At 53.2% G+C, this 13,731-nt stretch overlaps 1 protein-coding gene across 1 annotated transcript; it reads right to left on the reverse strand.

Annotated features, from left to right (window-relative positions):
• Nucleotides 1–776: 776 nt before the first annotated feature.
• Nucleotides 777–13,731, reverse strand: AIF1L (allograft inflammatory factor 1 like). The gene is made up of 5 exons (XM_072882975.1): nucleotides 13,550–13,731; nucleotides 8,480–8,546; nucleotides 5,445–5,486; nucleotides 4,090–4,252; nucleotides 777–2,398 (listed from the first exon to the last, which is right to left on the reverse strand). Exons 1-5 carry the CDS (start codon nucleotides 13,625–13,627, stop codon nucleotides 2,311–2,313), a joined length of 438 nt encoding a protein of 145 aa, XP_072739076.1. The 5' UTR covers nucleotides 13,628–13,731; the 3' UTR covers nucleotides 777–2,310.

Consider the following 13,731-nt stretch of genomic DNA (forward strand, 5'->3'; position numbering starts at 1 on the left):
CTGCAAAAGAGGCATGTGTTTTTTCCATCACAGCAGGACCTCGGTTTCTTTCCTTGCTCCTTCCTGCCTTAAGTTTGGGGAGGTTCGGCCCCCACTCAGAGTGCCAGCACAGGGGGTGCATCTCCTTAGCACTTAGCCCTGTGAGGACAAGGACACATTGAGAAGGGCTGTCTCCTGCCCTAGCAGGTTGTACTTCTCTTTTCCAGGACTCAAAGGACAAGGATTTCCACAGAGACAAAAGCAGTGATAGCTTTGGGCAGTGACCTGAAATGTGGTAAACCACATCCAAATTTCCCTCATGTAATACGCTCCCTTTATTTTCTAACTGAACAACAGCTTTAACACACATAGCCCAGAAAAGCAGGTGCATTCCCAGAGGCTAACAGGCACCAGAAAGCAGACACAGGGCTCTGATCTAAGGGCAATTCTGTCCTTTTGAGGAACATATGGAAAAAGTGTACCCAGTCATTCCCCCAGGAAGCCTGGTCTCCATTTTGATAACTCACATCAGACAAGAACCTCAGGCAATTGCTTCAAGAGCAGAGAGGATGAAAAAAACAAAGTCTTTCAAGAGAAGCATTACAAGTGTATGCTCTTGATAAACAAGTTATTCCTTAAAACAAGCACCACCACCTGCTTTCTTTCAGTAAGTCAAAAAAAAAAAAAGAGACAGTTTTCAGGAGGTGGCCTCTGCATTTCGTAACACAAACTCCATGGCATTCAGTCAGTTATTACAGATAAAGATCAGATCAAGACAGTCCAAACCTATCTCTAGGATCTATTTAAGGGTTTATATTAACAGACTTGGAAACCAGCTCACTTAATCTGCAACCAGTCATATGAACCAAGCTTCAGAGGAGCTAAACTAAATACACTGACACACAGTGTAGCTTCAGAAGATTTATTTTCAGTCCTTAAAGTAGACTGGTGCTGCTTTTGCTCATAATTTTTCTCTCAGTTTTGGTTTTCATGCAAACAGTAGTGAGAATGTTTTGTTTTTATTTAACAGTGCAGCCTTTGGCAGGAACAATCAGCCTAGTAGAGTTAATCATCTGTATTTCCTTTAAAAAAATTATTTATTAAACCATGATTTTAAAAAAATGTTAAAAGCTGCCAAGAACATTTAAGAAAAGAGCAGGGAAAGGGCAAAGAGCAAACATCTGGATTCCAGAAATTGCGTATAGAGCAAGAATCACGGCAGTAACCAGAGTGTGGATAGCACAGTCCCAGCTACATCTGGATCCCAGCTCATACTCCACACTTACAGCCATTCTTATTTTGCAGACTTGAGGGCTTATTCATCAGGGAAATGTACGCGATAGCCCCAGGGGACCAAGCTGAAAGACATAAAGGGAGGTCTGCAAAAATCGGAGGGACAGAGCAGCTGCGTGAGGACAGATCCTCATCTGCAACTGGTCTGGCAGGGCTCACAGTTTAGTCACCCAGCTTCCTTTCACCTGAAGGTTTAATTTTCCCTAGGCCTTCCTGAGGGGCTGCAAAGGCATTACAGCAGGCTTGTTTCTACACTTGATGGACAGGACAACCACCCGTTCAGAGGTTATGCTCCTGATCAGATCCAAGTAGAGATTTATCAGGAAGGGGGCCCCTAAGGTAGCTTTAATCATCCTCACTTGCAGTGGCTGGTGTTGGACCTACCGAGATCTGACTGCAGGATGAACCCACAGAGAGGACAGAAGCTGTCCCTGCAGTCAGCCACGCTCACCTCCAAGCCTAAAGGCCCTGCAGGCAGACCTCTGTGTCCATGCACCTTCCCCCGTTCACCTAGCATGCGACTAGGCCACAGAGGTGGGAGCCTGACTTGTGTTTTGGTGAGGTCAGGAGGGGAAGAACTAGTCCAAAGTCAGGAAGCGTAGGACGGAGCAGAGAAGGCACTTATTTCTTTGCACCCATGAAGCTGTTGTCAGGGGCTCTGCCAGAGAAGTGCTCAATGTCTGGCAGCAAGGCCCTTTAGGAACCTGTTGTGACAGGCACAGCTCTGAATCCATACACTGGGAGGAAAGTAGCTCCTCGTCTGAGAAATGCAGAAAGGGCAGAGGAAAGAGTAAGATCACAGGATTATTTTTTTTGGTCTCACGTTACACTTGGTGCTACAGCTTCTGTCTAACAAATCAAGTTGGCTAAGGGATGCAGCAGAAAGATGCGAGCTGGGGGTCTCCAGCTTCCCTTGCTGTTCCTCTAAGGCAGGTTAGCCGAAAACTAGGACTGTCCATAGTAAAGAGTAACAAAGCACAGGTAACCTCTGTTACAGACCAGCAAAGCAAACAGTGCCAATTTTTCAGCCTGTCCCCTTCAAGGGAGGCTGGCTATGTCTCTCTCTGGAGGCGGCCCAGAAGGTTTTGGGTTGCTTTCATTGGCTTTTCCTTCAAACATCATGACCCTGCAAAACACAACAGATAACATGAATGAAAAAAGCAGGTACATCTTTACTCATCATTGGGGGTGGGATTATCTTATCTGCTAAAAAATAGCATCTGCCTTCTACGCAAAGGGCATCTGATAATTAACAGAGGAGGGAAAGACAACAGAGGGCAGTGCTGCCAGCCTGGCAGGCAGCTTTGCTTTTCCAGGAGCTTCTAGGAGTAGGTTCCCAAAGCCCCTGCTGGTTTTCCTCTCAGAGCCCAGAGGATTAGCACATTTTATTTAGACAGCCACTTCCGAAATCCCCTGGGCACACACTGCATGCCAAGTGCTCCTGATGCGTAAATACTGTCCCTGGCCCACCTTGTACATAACCACACAGCAGAACATTCAAAAGCCAACGCCAAACAAGCAACAGCAATAACAGCCAGGACAGAGGGCAGAGACAAGGAGCAAGGCATTGGGTAGAAGAATCCCAAGCATTTTGCAACCACCAGCACTGTCTTCCTCCCTGAGGACTGCAGCTACGCTGGGAATGCCAGCTGCCGTGCTGGATCAAAGGACTGCGCTGCTCTTGGGACGAGTTTTACATTTCTGCTCCTGCTCTAAAGAGTCCAACAGACAATGGGGCATCTGTTAGCAAAAGAAGGGACCCATCTGTGAAAGCTGCTGCAGTTGGGAGGAAGGATGGAAGATATGGGACAGGCTGCAGGCTCAGCCTGCTTCTGTGGAGAAAGAAAGGTGGAACGGGGGTGTCAGAAGTCTGTGTGTGCTTGGAAGAGGAGCATCCCAACACACAGACACAGGGCACTCAGTGGGGAGAGGAGACACTCATCACCAGCAAGCATGTACTGGCTTAGAGGGACCACGTGAGAGGTGGGAGCAAGATCCTTCTTCCCAACCTGCCCTGAAAGCTGGCTGTGTTTCTAAAGCTGCCTTCAGAAAGGGGTAAGGGGGATGGAGAGGAGCAGCTCCTATTCATGGTGGTTACAGACACAAAAGCAGGGCCAGCCTCTGTGGCTGTGAAAGGAAAAGCCAGGCTTCAATGGGGTGGAGATGGAGCCAAGCAAGTGTTCGGAAGCCATTTGTTACAGCAGGACTTTCAGAGCCCTGTCAAGAGGGCAGAGGGGGCCGTGGGAGGCTAGTGCTGGCAGCCTGTACCACAGAAAACCTCTCCCAGCACAAGCCAGCTGTTTCAAGCATGTGTTCCATCTCCACTACTGCCCATCTCTCCAAAATCAGGCAGCGAGGAAGCATCCTGCAGGAAACAGGAGCCAGCCAACTGGTGTTGACAGGACCATCGTTCACCCCTCAAGTCCTGCCACCATTCACAGGGGAAGCCTGTGTCCCCAAAGCCAGCAGGGGCCACAGGGAAGAGATGGGAAGAAGTCCCACAGTGCTGAGTGCCTGCACACCCTCAGGAAAGGGAGAGAATCGCTCCGTACGGAGCACGTGGGAGGAAGCCTGTGCTAGCATGCAGCACGCAGCTCCGCTGTCAGCACTCGCCACTGCTCAGCCTAGACATGGACTTATACACCCCGTCATGCCTCTTCGCAAACTCCCCCTTCACAAGGGTCCTTGTCTCCCCTCCACGAACACCAAGCACGCACAGCTCCACCTCCACCAGGCAGAACAGCTTCTGCTTCCCGGCTCCCCCAACACGCCAGCTCAGGTCCTGCGTCTGCCCCGCTCCCTCCCAGGGACACTCACAGTTTAAGCACAGCGGAGCGTTTCCCAAGCATCACGTTGACAAAGTCCTGGTACGAGATGGTCTCGCTAACCCCTCCAGTCACCTCAGAGATCATCTTCTTCAGTTCTAGGTGAGTCTTTGGAGCCCCCATCTTCTCCATCATCCTTTTGACAGACATCAGATCTGCAAGAGCAAGGCAATCAGTGCTGTCAAGAGGTGACCACACCAAGCACAGACCAACCCCAGGGATACAGGCATGAGTTCCCACCTCAGACCACCTCACCTGTGGATTCCAAGGCTGAGAGCACTAAGCTGTTGCTGAAAGCCAAGAAAAGCCTTCCAGTACAGCCCACTGCTGTACTGCCCAGTATAGAGTATCACTTCCCATTTGTGCAGCTCAAGTTAAAAGCACCACTCACGCAGAAGAGGGACAACGCTCCAAGTGCTCCAGAGACAGGTGGGGACACTGCTCTCTAGCTCAGAGCGTGGTGCCAAGAATCACAAGGATGGGGAAGAGGGAAGTAACACCAGGGTTAAAGCTGGAGACAAACAGGCCGTGGGGAGCAAGGGCGCCTGCCCATCGCCACAGGCCACTTCCTTCCATTGCTCTGCCGCCCGCTGAGACCTTCGGGCCCCTTCCCTCCCGGAAACAGCAGCACAGCCCTGAGTCAGGCCTCCTCCAGCTCCCCACGGGCTTTACTTCAGCTCGAGGACTGGTGGAGGAGGGGAGCGAGGCAGCAGCCTCCTGGAAGGGCACAGCATGCGAGTGCTTACACTTCAGTGTCAGCTTCAGGCCTGCAGAAGGCTGGATCTTTATGTAACTGGTGCTTTCTGGGCTCAAACCAGGGCCGTTCAGCTGAGCCAGACTCACACCCAAGTCCCCTGCTTCCCTCCGCTCCCCTCCCAGCAAAGCAAAGAGCTCCTCTGCACTAGAAGTGCTCATGGTTTTATACAGCTTCTGCCTCAAGCCAGGCAAAACCCAGGACTGTCCAAGCCCTGCAGCTTCCCAGCTCTGGAAATGCTGAGGATTGAGAAGAAGGCCTCAGTGGAGAAACAGGGAGAAGAAAAAAAGCGTTTAGAGCAGAAAGAAGTGGAGGAGCTAAGCAGGGACTGAGGAGGAGAACAGGACCGAGAAGAGCTTAGATCTTGAAGCAGGTGAGGAGAGACTGAGAAAGCTGAGAGGCAGGGGCTGGAAAGCCAAGGAAGCCCGTGGCTGGCAATCAGGATCCAAGCAAGGCTGGAGATGGGAAAAGCCCACAGGTTTTCCTCCTCAGTAACACGTGTGCAGAGGGAAGCAGCAGATAGAGCAGCAGACACTGCCTCAGCAGGCTGTTGCTCTTCCAGCCCAGCACCAGCATCCCTCAGAGTCACTCACCAATCTCGCCTTGGTTGTTCAGGTCAAACTCCATGTACTTCTCTGGAAGAGACACAGAAGCAAGTTAGCAGGACACTAGAGTGGGGGCTATGCAGGGCTTTGGAGCACTGCCTGCTTAGAGCAACGAAATACAAGATTCGGCGGTAAGACTGATATACTGCTGAATGCAAACAGTTCCAGTTGCAACAGAAGGAGACCATCTCAAGACCTGGTTTTAGCAACCTTATCTCAATTCCAGGGCTCTAGAATTAAGTGCTCTTTAATTGTGTCTGCTTTTTAAGCTGAAGAAAAACACTGGCATGAGAACAAGGTATCAGCTACCCATGAATAGCGTTAAAAGGTTTCCAGCCAGAAAAATAAAGCTCTGGAACAGCCTCCCAGAAGGAGTAGCAAGAAAAACAAAACCCTGAGCACTCCCAAAATTAAGCTTGATTGGATTAGGAGGGGGATTAAATGACGTAGTTGCCTGCAATAGCAAGGGACAGACTCTACAGTCCTCCCAACGCTGTGCTGCACTCCCAGAGCAGCACCTGCCAGCAGAGATGCTCAAGGACCACATCAAGAGGGTGAAGGCAAGAACATGCCTAGGAGCAGTTATGCCAGAGCAGCCTGTTTGCCCTTCCAGCCTGCAGTCAAACATTGCTGAATCGGGCAACTCCAGCATCCTCAGAGAAAGGCAGAGCCTGCTCAAGAAGGCTTGGTTAGCTTTGCAGGACAAAAGCTGGCATGCCGTAACAGACAGAGCACTGATTTGAGTCAGAAAAATCAGGACTTCAGTCCTGTGCTGCTTCTGACCTGAAGTGGCACACCTGTGCTTCCTACCTGCCTCCCCCTCCCTTGCTAGCTGTGCCCCATTTAGACTTTAAGCTCTTCAGGCAAGGATTTGTCTGTCTTACAAACCATACAGCTCCTAGTGCCGCAGGGGGCCCCCCATCATCTCAGTTCTGCTAAATGAGAAGAGCAAGATGCCTGCTGCCACCATCTATCCACGCTGAGCTGGAGAAATCTCCGCTTGCCCTGCAGTCAGCACTCACTCCCCAGAACAGCCTCGGAGGACTCAAATTGAGAGCTTTCCCCAGGGGAAAAGACCTTTTGCTCCAGGGACACCAGCAAGCAGATGAGCGTGAACAGAGCAGTGGCAGGCTAATTTAAGGAGCCAAAGGGAAGAGTGGATATTTCACACATCGGAGCCTTCCCAGGACCTGTGCTTCTGAAGGACAGTGCTGGGTTAACTGGACCAATGGGCAGCTACAGGCAGGAGGCAGAGGAATGGCTTGGCATGTCTTCACCTGGGTCTCAGCTGGTGGATTACTACTGTCAGAAGCTGACCGGGACAGACCTACGGGAGTACCAGGTACAAGCTGAAGCTGTTCATGCTTCAGGCAGGAATAAATGTCTCCCTTCAAGCATTAAGCAACCGATCCTAGATGGAATTGGGGCTGTCACACATGTGCTTAGGGGCCAAAGTGATGCTTGATGTGGAACTGGCTCTCCCCACACTCTGCCCCATCATAATGACCTTGTGCAAATGAACTGCCGCCTCCCTGGGCAGGGGTCAGGCACCCCAGCATGTGCTCAGGGACACAAACCCTGCTCTGCCATGTCCTTGCCCAGCACATGTTTTCTTTTCTTCTCAGCTGACACTTAGCCAAACGCGCACAGAACAGAGGCAGCTTTACATCATCGTGCTCTGAGCCTCAGCTTGCACATTCATCTTCCCCTCCCATCCCAGCTGCAGGGATTTGGCGGGGCAAAACCATGCGTGGTCCCTCCCCTCACAAATGCATTTACACAAATACTGCACGGGGGCTTTTCAGGCCCGGCTGGGGAGGGCAGCGGGAAGGAGAGCAGAGAAGAAGCACTCCCCCCATCATCACACAATGAGTCGATTGTTGGAGGAGCCGGAGGAGGCGTTGGAGAGCGGGACAGGCCACGGAGGCAAACTCACAAGGCAGCAGGAGGAGATGCCAAGGGCTCTCGTTACAGGGAATTCTGCGCCTGTGACCTACAGTTGCAATGTTTGAAGAGCCCCAATTGTGATGGGAAAAATAATGCAGGGCTGCAGCCAAAAGCCAAAACCATACAAAAGGCAAAGGAGAAAGAATGGGGAGTACAGGAGGCTCCTCTGTCCCCAGCAGGGTAAAGGATCACAAAAACCTAGCCAGATTCTTCCATGCTGGATTGCAAAGCCAAAATTCAAAGGGAAATAGCAGACAACGCCCGAAATGGAAGCAAGGTCAGGCTTTATTTGGTTAGAGCCAGGCTGAGGACAAACCTTGAGGGCACTGACGCAGAAGGCATGTTTTCTCAACTGCCTTCAGCCACTGCTTGGAAAGGAAGTGGATGCACCCAGAACAGTCCTGCCGAATCTTGTCCTGTAACCACTTTGGGGACAAGCTCCAGAAGAGCCCAGGCTTTTTCTCCATCCCCCATCCCAGCAAACAGCTCAAACCTAAGCCCCAGATCTGCTGACCCTCTGGAGTTAGACAGGCTTTGGCCAGGACTAGAGACACATTACTGCTGTTGCTTCTGGTACCAAGGGGCTCAAAAAGGACCAGATCAGACTGAAGAAACTTTTGGGGAGAGAAAGGCCCCAGCTCCTTCAGGAAGCAGCCAAGACCTCTGCTCTGTGGGAAGAGGTCCTCCTACTGACTGAAAAAAAAAAAAAAGAGTCCAGCTACTGCATCATCCATTATATCAGCTAGCTTGTCTAGGTATCTAGACAGAAACCGTCCTCCTCTGCTGCTCCCCGGGGTTTTGCCCACGCAGCAGGTTTTGCAGCAATAGCAGCCGCCAGGCAGGATGTCTGCAGGGTGACATGTCCCTGCCCTGCAAGTGAGGGAAGCACAAAGGCTCGTATGGGAAAACCACCTCTCTGGGGAGTTTCACTGAGTCCCACAAGCAAGGGGGAGGCATCCATCCCAGCTCAGTCACTTGGCAGAGAATCTCAGGCTGGTAAGATCCAAGTGCTGAGGAAAATAATCTATTCAGAGCAAATAGGCTGAAACAGGACACAGAAACCCTCCAGTTCTCACCTTTGAACACTGCCAACTTCTCCTCCAGATCTTCTTCATCACTGAACTTTGGGTCACAGAGAAATTCCTAAAACAGGAAAAAAAAAGAGTATCCCCAAGGTTAAAGATATAAAGAAAAACACCCTAGAGAATGCAGCATTACCCAGAAGACCTATGCAATTCCCAGAGAGCCACATCTGAGCAATAGTGCCAGGAGGCTTGAATCGCTCCACACCTTGTCATTAACATTCCGGTGCAAGGGGAATGCCTCTGGCGTCTCACATTTCCCACCAACAGCTTGAGGGAGGACTGGACCCCATGTGCCTTTGGAATAACTCCATGAAACTTCTTGCTCACCCAAGGTTTCAGCTCCCCAGATCTCTGCTTAAGCATGCACAGCACATCGATCAGACACCTATTCCCAGCAAGGTCTCCTATTCCTTACAAAAAGCACTCTGATCTCAGACTTCAAACTCTTGGATAAACTCTGAGGGCTAGGAAATAGAACAGGCAAAGTTTGCAGAACATCACGCACCCAAGAGAGAACAGGTATTTTGGGGTAAGGAACAGGTTCTCACTCTCTCAAATTGCCTATCCATTTTTCTCCCTACCCTGTTCAGGCTGGAGAGGAAATCCTGGGTCAGTTCTGGTCACTTGTCCCTAGTCCCACCTCAAAAACCTTCAGGTACCCAAGAGAACAGACCACAACTTGCACAGCCAGCTCTACTGCTATGCCCTGCCAGCAACACCCCCCTGCAGCTGTGAGCAGCAGGGTCTTGCTCCTGTCTCTACCCTCCCACACCGCCTAGCTCCAGCAAGCCCAGCACAGCTTAATGACTCGGTCTGTGTTCAGCAACACCACCACATTCTTCAGTGCCGAAATCATTAACATCTGCACAGCTTATGCATGGCCTGCCCAGGATAAAACCCCTCCAGGGGTTAGAGTGGATAGAGGGCTGAGGCTGTTCCCTACTCTGGGCATGTGTTCCCCACCACTGTTACCCATGCTCACAAGGAAGGCAGGAGTGGGTCCCCAAGAGACTAGGATCTCCGGCACTGGTAATACTGGGGCAGCATCATTTGTGATTAATGAGACATGCACCCCCCCTCAAAGCAGCCCCATCTGCAGACACTAGGGCATCAGGACTGCAGGAGGTCCACACAGCCATCAGTAACCCAAATGCCCTCCAGCCTCCAGAGCATGTTCTCCTTTCTTCCAGAAGGAAGATTAAAACCAGCTGTCCCCAGGTGCGATGAGCTGTGCCAGTCTGGCTGCTGGGCCAGCTCTGGCAGCACTGCAGCTCCAAGCCGATGCCTGGTTCCTGCTGCCACAGCCAGCCCCGAGCCTTCCAGGCTCAATCGCTGCCTGCCACCCTAGCCCTGCAGCACGTGCTCCGGGCCCCTCCAGCCCCCACCCCTGGAGTCGCTCCCTCCTTCCTCGCTGGGACAGAGGAGCCTGGACCTGCCCAGGGAGTCCAAATGCCTCAAACCTTCACTGCCAGTTAACTACCACTTTGGCGAGTCCTTTCTGTGCAGCTGACCTAAGGTTTTGTAGGAAGCCCACTAGGACAGAAGTGACTGTCACCCCTCCTCCCATCTCACAAACTCCAGATGGGACACCAGCGATCATGCCCACTGAAGTAGCGTGACACAGACTTCCCTTATCACCATGGACACCAACTCAAATTGAGAGCTGTGGTGAAAAGCAATGTTCCTGTTCCTTCTTTCGTTCTCCTTTGCCAACTCAATTTTATTTATCTCAGTTATTTCTACCCAGGGGTATCATTTGCCAGCCCAACACAAAGGGCCCAATTCAGCTTTGAGACCTGGGCTCAGCCAGCAGCAGAGAGCAGAGTAGTGTTACCTACTGCCATTGCCACTGAACCGCCTCTGTAGAAGGAACTTGCCAAATATCACTGAGAACCAAAACAGGGCCAGAGCACCTCCTGGCCACCAGGTCACAGCTTCATTCCTGCCCTGCAGGAGCAACAGACAGCTTCCACGTATCAGCAGGACAGGGGACGCAAGAGCAGAGCGCAGTATTTCTCCAGGAGCAAGACGCGGCACAGAAATGGTGAAGACTGAAGGGAATGCTATATCCATACATCATAGCTGAGGGACATGTGCCCAGAGGTCCAACAGCCCCCGGCAGCATGGTATGAGAGCAGGATGGGTGACACTGGGCACACACCTAGGACCCAGTCCCCTTGCATTTCAACTGGAGGGGAACTGGACAGCCCACCAGCATCACAGCTCTGCTCCAGACCAAAGGAAGCAACAGGAGAGCATATTTCAAAGGTATTCCACCCTCCACATTGTATGCGAGCCGGGCTGTGACTGTGATAAGGCAAACACTCACAATAGCACACAGGAATTCAGTCCCCAGGGCCAGTGACTCAGACTCAGCCCAAGTGGCTGAAGTTCCTCCTAGAGCTCTTTGCTATAGCTCCCATTTTAAGGGGCATGTTCTATTAATAAGAACTGCTTAAAAATAAGCCCCAGCCTTTCCCCCGCTCCTGTCCTGAACAGCCTTTCTTGGGCAGAGAGACTTCTCTAAGCCAATAAATTCAGCCACAAAATCCCATCTACCTGCAAGACAGCCTGAGCAAAGCCAGATCCTTCCTCGCTCCCCAAAAAGGTGGCTCCAACTGGCAGACCAAGCTCTCACTGGGCTGTTTAAGTGCTCGATGCCAGCCACCCTGCCTGCTGGGGCTGGGAAGGGGCCGAGGGATGCTCGTGCCTGCCCTGGATGGGAGAAGCAGGCACCTGCTCTCCGGCAGGCTGAATTCCTTCCCCACAGCCCAGCGCATTAGAGGGTAAAACTAGATTGAAACTAATCTGTGCTGGATTAGACTTGCCACCTTGATGCACGAGGCTGAACAATGTGATTGCCATTCCCCAGGAAGAGGGAAACAGCCAAGAGGGGATCCCAGAGGAGCATTTCAGGCTGGAAGAGAGAATTCAATAGTAGGACTCAGCTGTCCTTCAGCAGCACATGTGCACTCAGGACATTGCCTGCCAAAAACCCTTATCCCAGTGAGAGCTCTGGGGTAGGAATCATCCAGGAAAACAGGGCTGGGAGGGAGCTCAGTGTTAGGATGAGACAATGAGATTAAGCCTGATAGGAATTTGGCCTGATAGGTTTTATTAGGAGCACTTCACTGGTTTGCAGCCCTGGGGCTCTTCAGGGCTTGGGAAACCCCCTCCCTGGCTCCAGCCACAGTATCAGCCCAGGTTTACAGATCAGCTCTGTGTCATAGGGAGGTGTGAGCCGCTTCGCTGTGTGCCCGCACACAGCAAACTCCCCCACCGCTGCCACGCAGAGCTGGCAGAGCAAGCAAAGCACAGCAGCATGGGGTTTGCTGTTCAGAGCCGCTACAGCACAACGGCTGCTCAGGATCCATGGGCAGCCGCTACCCATGCTATCTGCAACTTGATTTCTAGCTGCTTAAATCCCTTCTCCTAGCACTGAGCCAACACACAGGGCAGCAAGGACACAAACAAGTAGCTCCCACCTCCATCAGCAGGAAGTTATGTAGCTTGTTTCATTTTTGTCATCCAAACCTCACCCAGAGAAAAAGCCTGCCCAAAGTGATGGCTACTTAGAGGACAGATAGGAACCTGTCCCCTGCGTGGGAGGAAGAACCCCCAGCCGTGGGGCACAGCAGTGGCACACCAGCAGTGACCCAGGAAGCACAGCTTCCCAGACTCAGTCCTACAGCTGAAGGATCACCTATCCACGCTGTGCCCGAGTGATGCAGGAGGACAGCTCTGAAGCAGCAGAAACCGCAGCAATAGGTACAACACGCTCCCTTCCTCCCCAACCTAAGGGTCAACACCACCTTGGCTATGGGGGATCGTGTCAGACCCACTTACACACCTCCTTGGCACAAGGCGTGTCGTGCCTGCCTTCCAACAGCAGGTTTCAAATGCTCCTTTTCAGCCAAGTGCTCTTATTCTACACCTTATGCCACAGCACCTCTTTTTCTACTCTTATTCCACAGCACCTCCTGGTTTCTAATCACGTAATTCCCTCTCCAGTGACCTACGTAAACTTCACCTCCGCTGTCTCACCCCTGCCTGGAGAAACATATTGGCACTTTTCACTGCCCAGTTAATGCGAGAGCAAGGCAAGCCCACTGTCTCCTCCAGGCTCTCACCTTGCGCAGCTCTGATTTCTCCACCTGTAACACCAAGGGGCCACCGGCTATATCAGCAAGTGACCACCAAACCCACCTAGAAATTACTCTAGAAATCACATCGTTGATTGTTTCAAGGTTAAAACCTTCTTTTCACCCTCAGAACCGCTCTTGGCCAGGAGGGATGCCAACAGAGCTGTTCCCGCAGGCCATGCCACGCACGGGACGGGGCAAGCCCGAAGCTCCGGGGAGAGGACCTTGCCTGACCCCGGCACGAAGGGCACGCAGCCTAGAGTACTTCTGCACTAATCCAGGAGCTGCCATTCCCCCTGCCCAAGGCTTACGAGACATCCAACGGTTCTGGGCTCCCCATTCACTTGCTGCAATTAAAAACTAGAAAGGCTTGAGTCAGCTCTTCTGAGCAGCAGAAACTCCTCGCTCCTGGGAGGAGAGATTGAAGCGCTGGATACAGCAGAGGGGAGGCTGAAGTCCTCCGGGAGAACAATAGCTCCTATTCTTGCTGGAGCACGTTCCCAAAGGGACTTTCATGGCAGCCGGCCACCGAGCACCCACCGGCACACGGCGGCCCTCCCGGACCGGCCCTCCCGGACCGGGCTGCGGGGCGCTGGAGGCGGGGGGTGGGGGGGAGCCGCCTGCGAGGGCACCACCGGGGCGGAGGGGCTGGAGAGCAAACCCCGCGCAGAGCCACCGCCTGCCTGCTCGAGGGGGATCCCCCCCCGAGGGGGGCACAGCTCCACCTGCCCCTGCCTTCTCCCTCCTCTCCCCCGCCCGGCACCGCCGCAGCCCCCATCCCCGCCGGGCGCGGGTCAGCCCCGGCACGGCCGCCCCCATCCCGCACCTCCGCCCCTCGGAGCCCTCCGCCCGGTCCCCCCGGGGCTGCCCCCGCACGGGTCGGGTCGGGTGTGGTCGGGGGGGGCGGCCCCAGCCCCACCTTGTTGATCTCCTCCAGCCGCCCGTCCTGCGGGGCCCGCCGCAGCCCCCCGCCGCTCGGCCGGCGCGGAGCCGCCATCTCACGGAGCCGCCCTGCGCCCGCCGCCGCCTTAAGTAGCGGCGGGCAGGGCCGGGCCGGGCCGGGCCGTGCCGGGCGGGCGGTGCGGGCCCTCCGCCCCCGCC

This window comes from Ciconia boyciana, chromosome 18, assembly GCF_034638445.1.
Source record: "Ciconia boyciana chromosome 18, ASM3463844v1, whole genome shotgun sequence".
Classification (NCBI taxonomy): Eukaryota; Metazoa; Chordata; class Aves; order Ciconiiformes; family Ciconiidae; genus Ciconia; species Ciconia boyciana.

Excerpts from the sequence above, each read along its gene's own strand:
- AIF1L (XM_072882975.1), bottom strand. The coding sequence starts at position 13,627 with ATGGCGGCTCCGCGCCGGCCGAGCGGCGGGGGGCTGCGGCGGGCCCCG. Across the intron at positions 5,487-8,479 it reads GAAGTTGGCAGTGTTCAAAG|AGAAGTACATGGAGTTTGAC; the intron begins GTGAGAACTGGA and ends TGTCTCTTCCAG. Across the intron at positions 2,399-4,089 it reads CGCTCCGCTGTGCTTAAACT|GGTCATGATGTTTGAAGGAA; the intron begins GTGAGTGTCCCT and ends TGTGTTTTGCAG.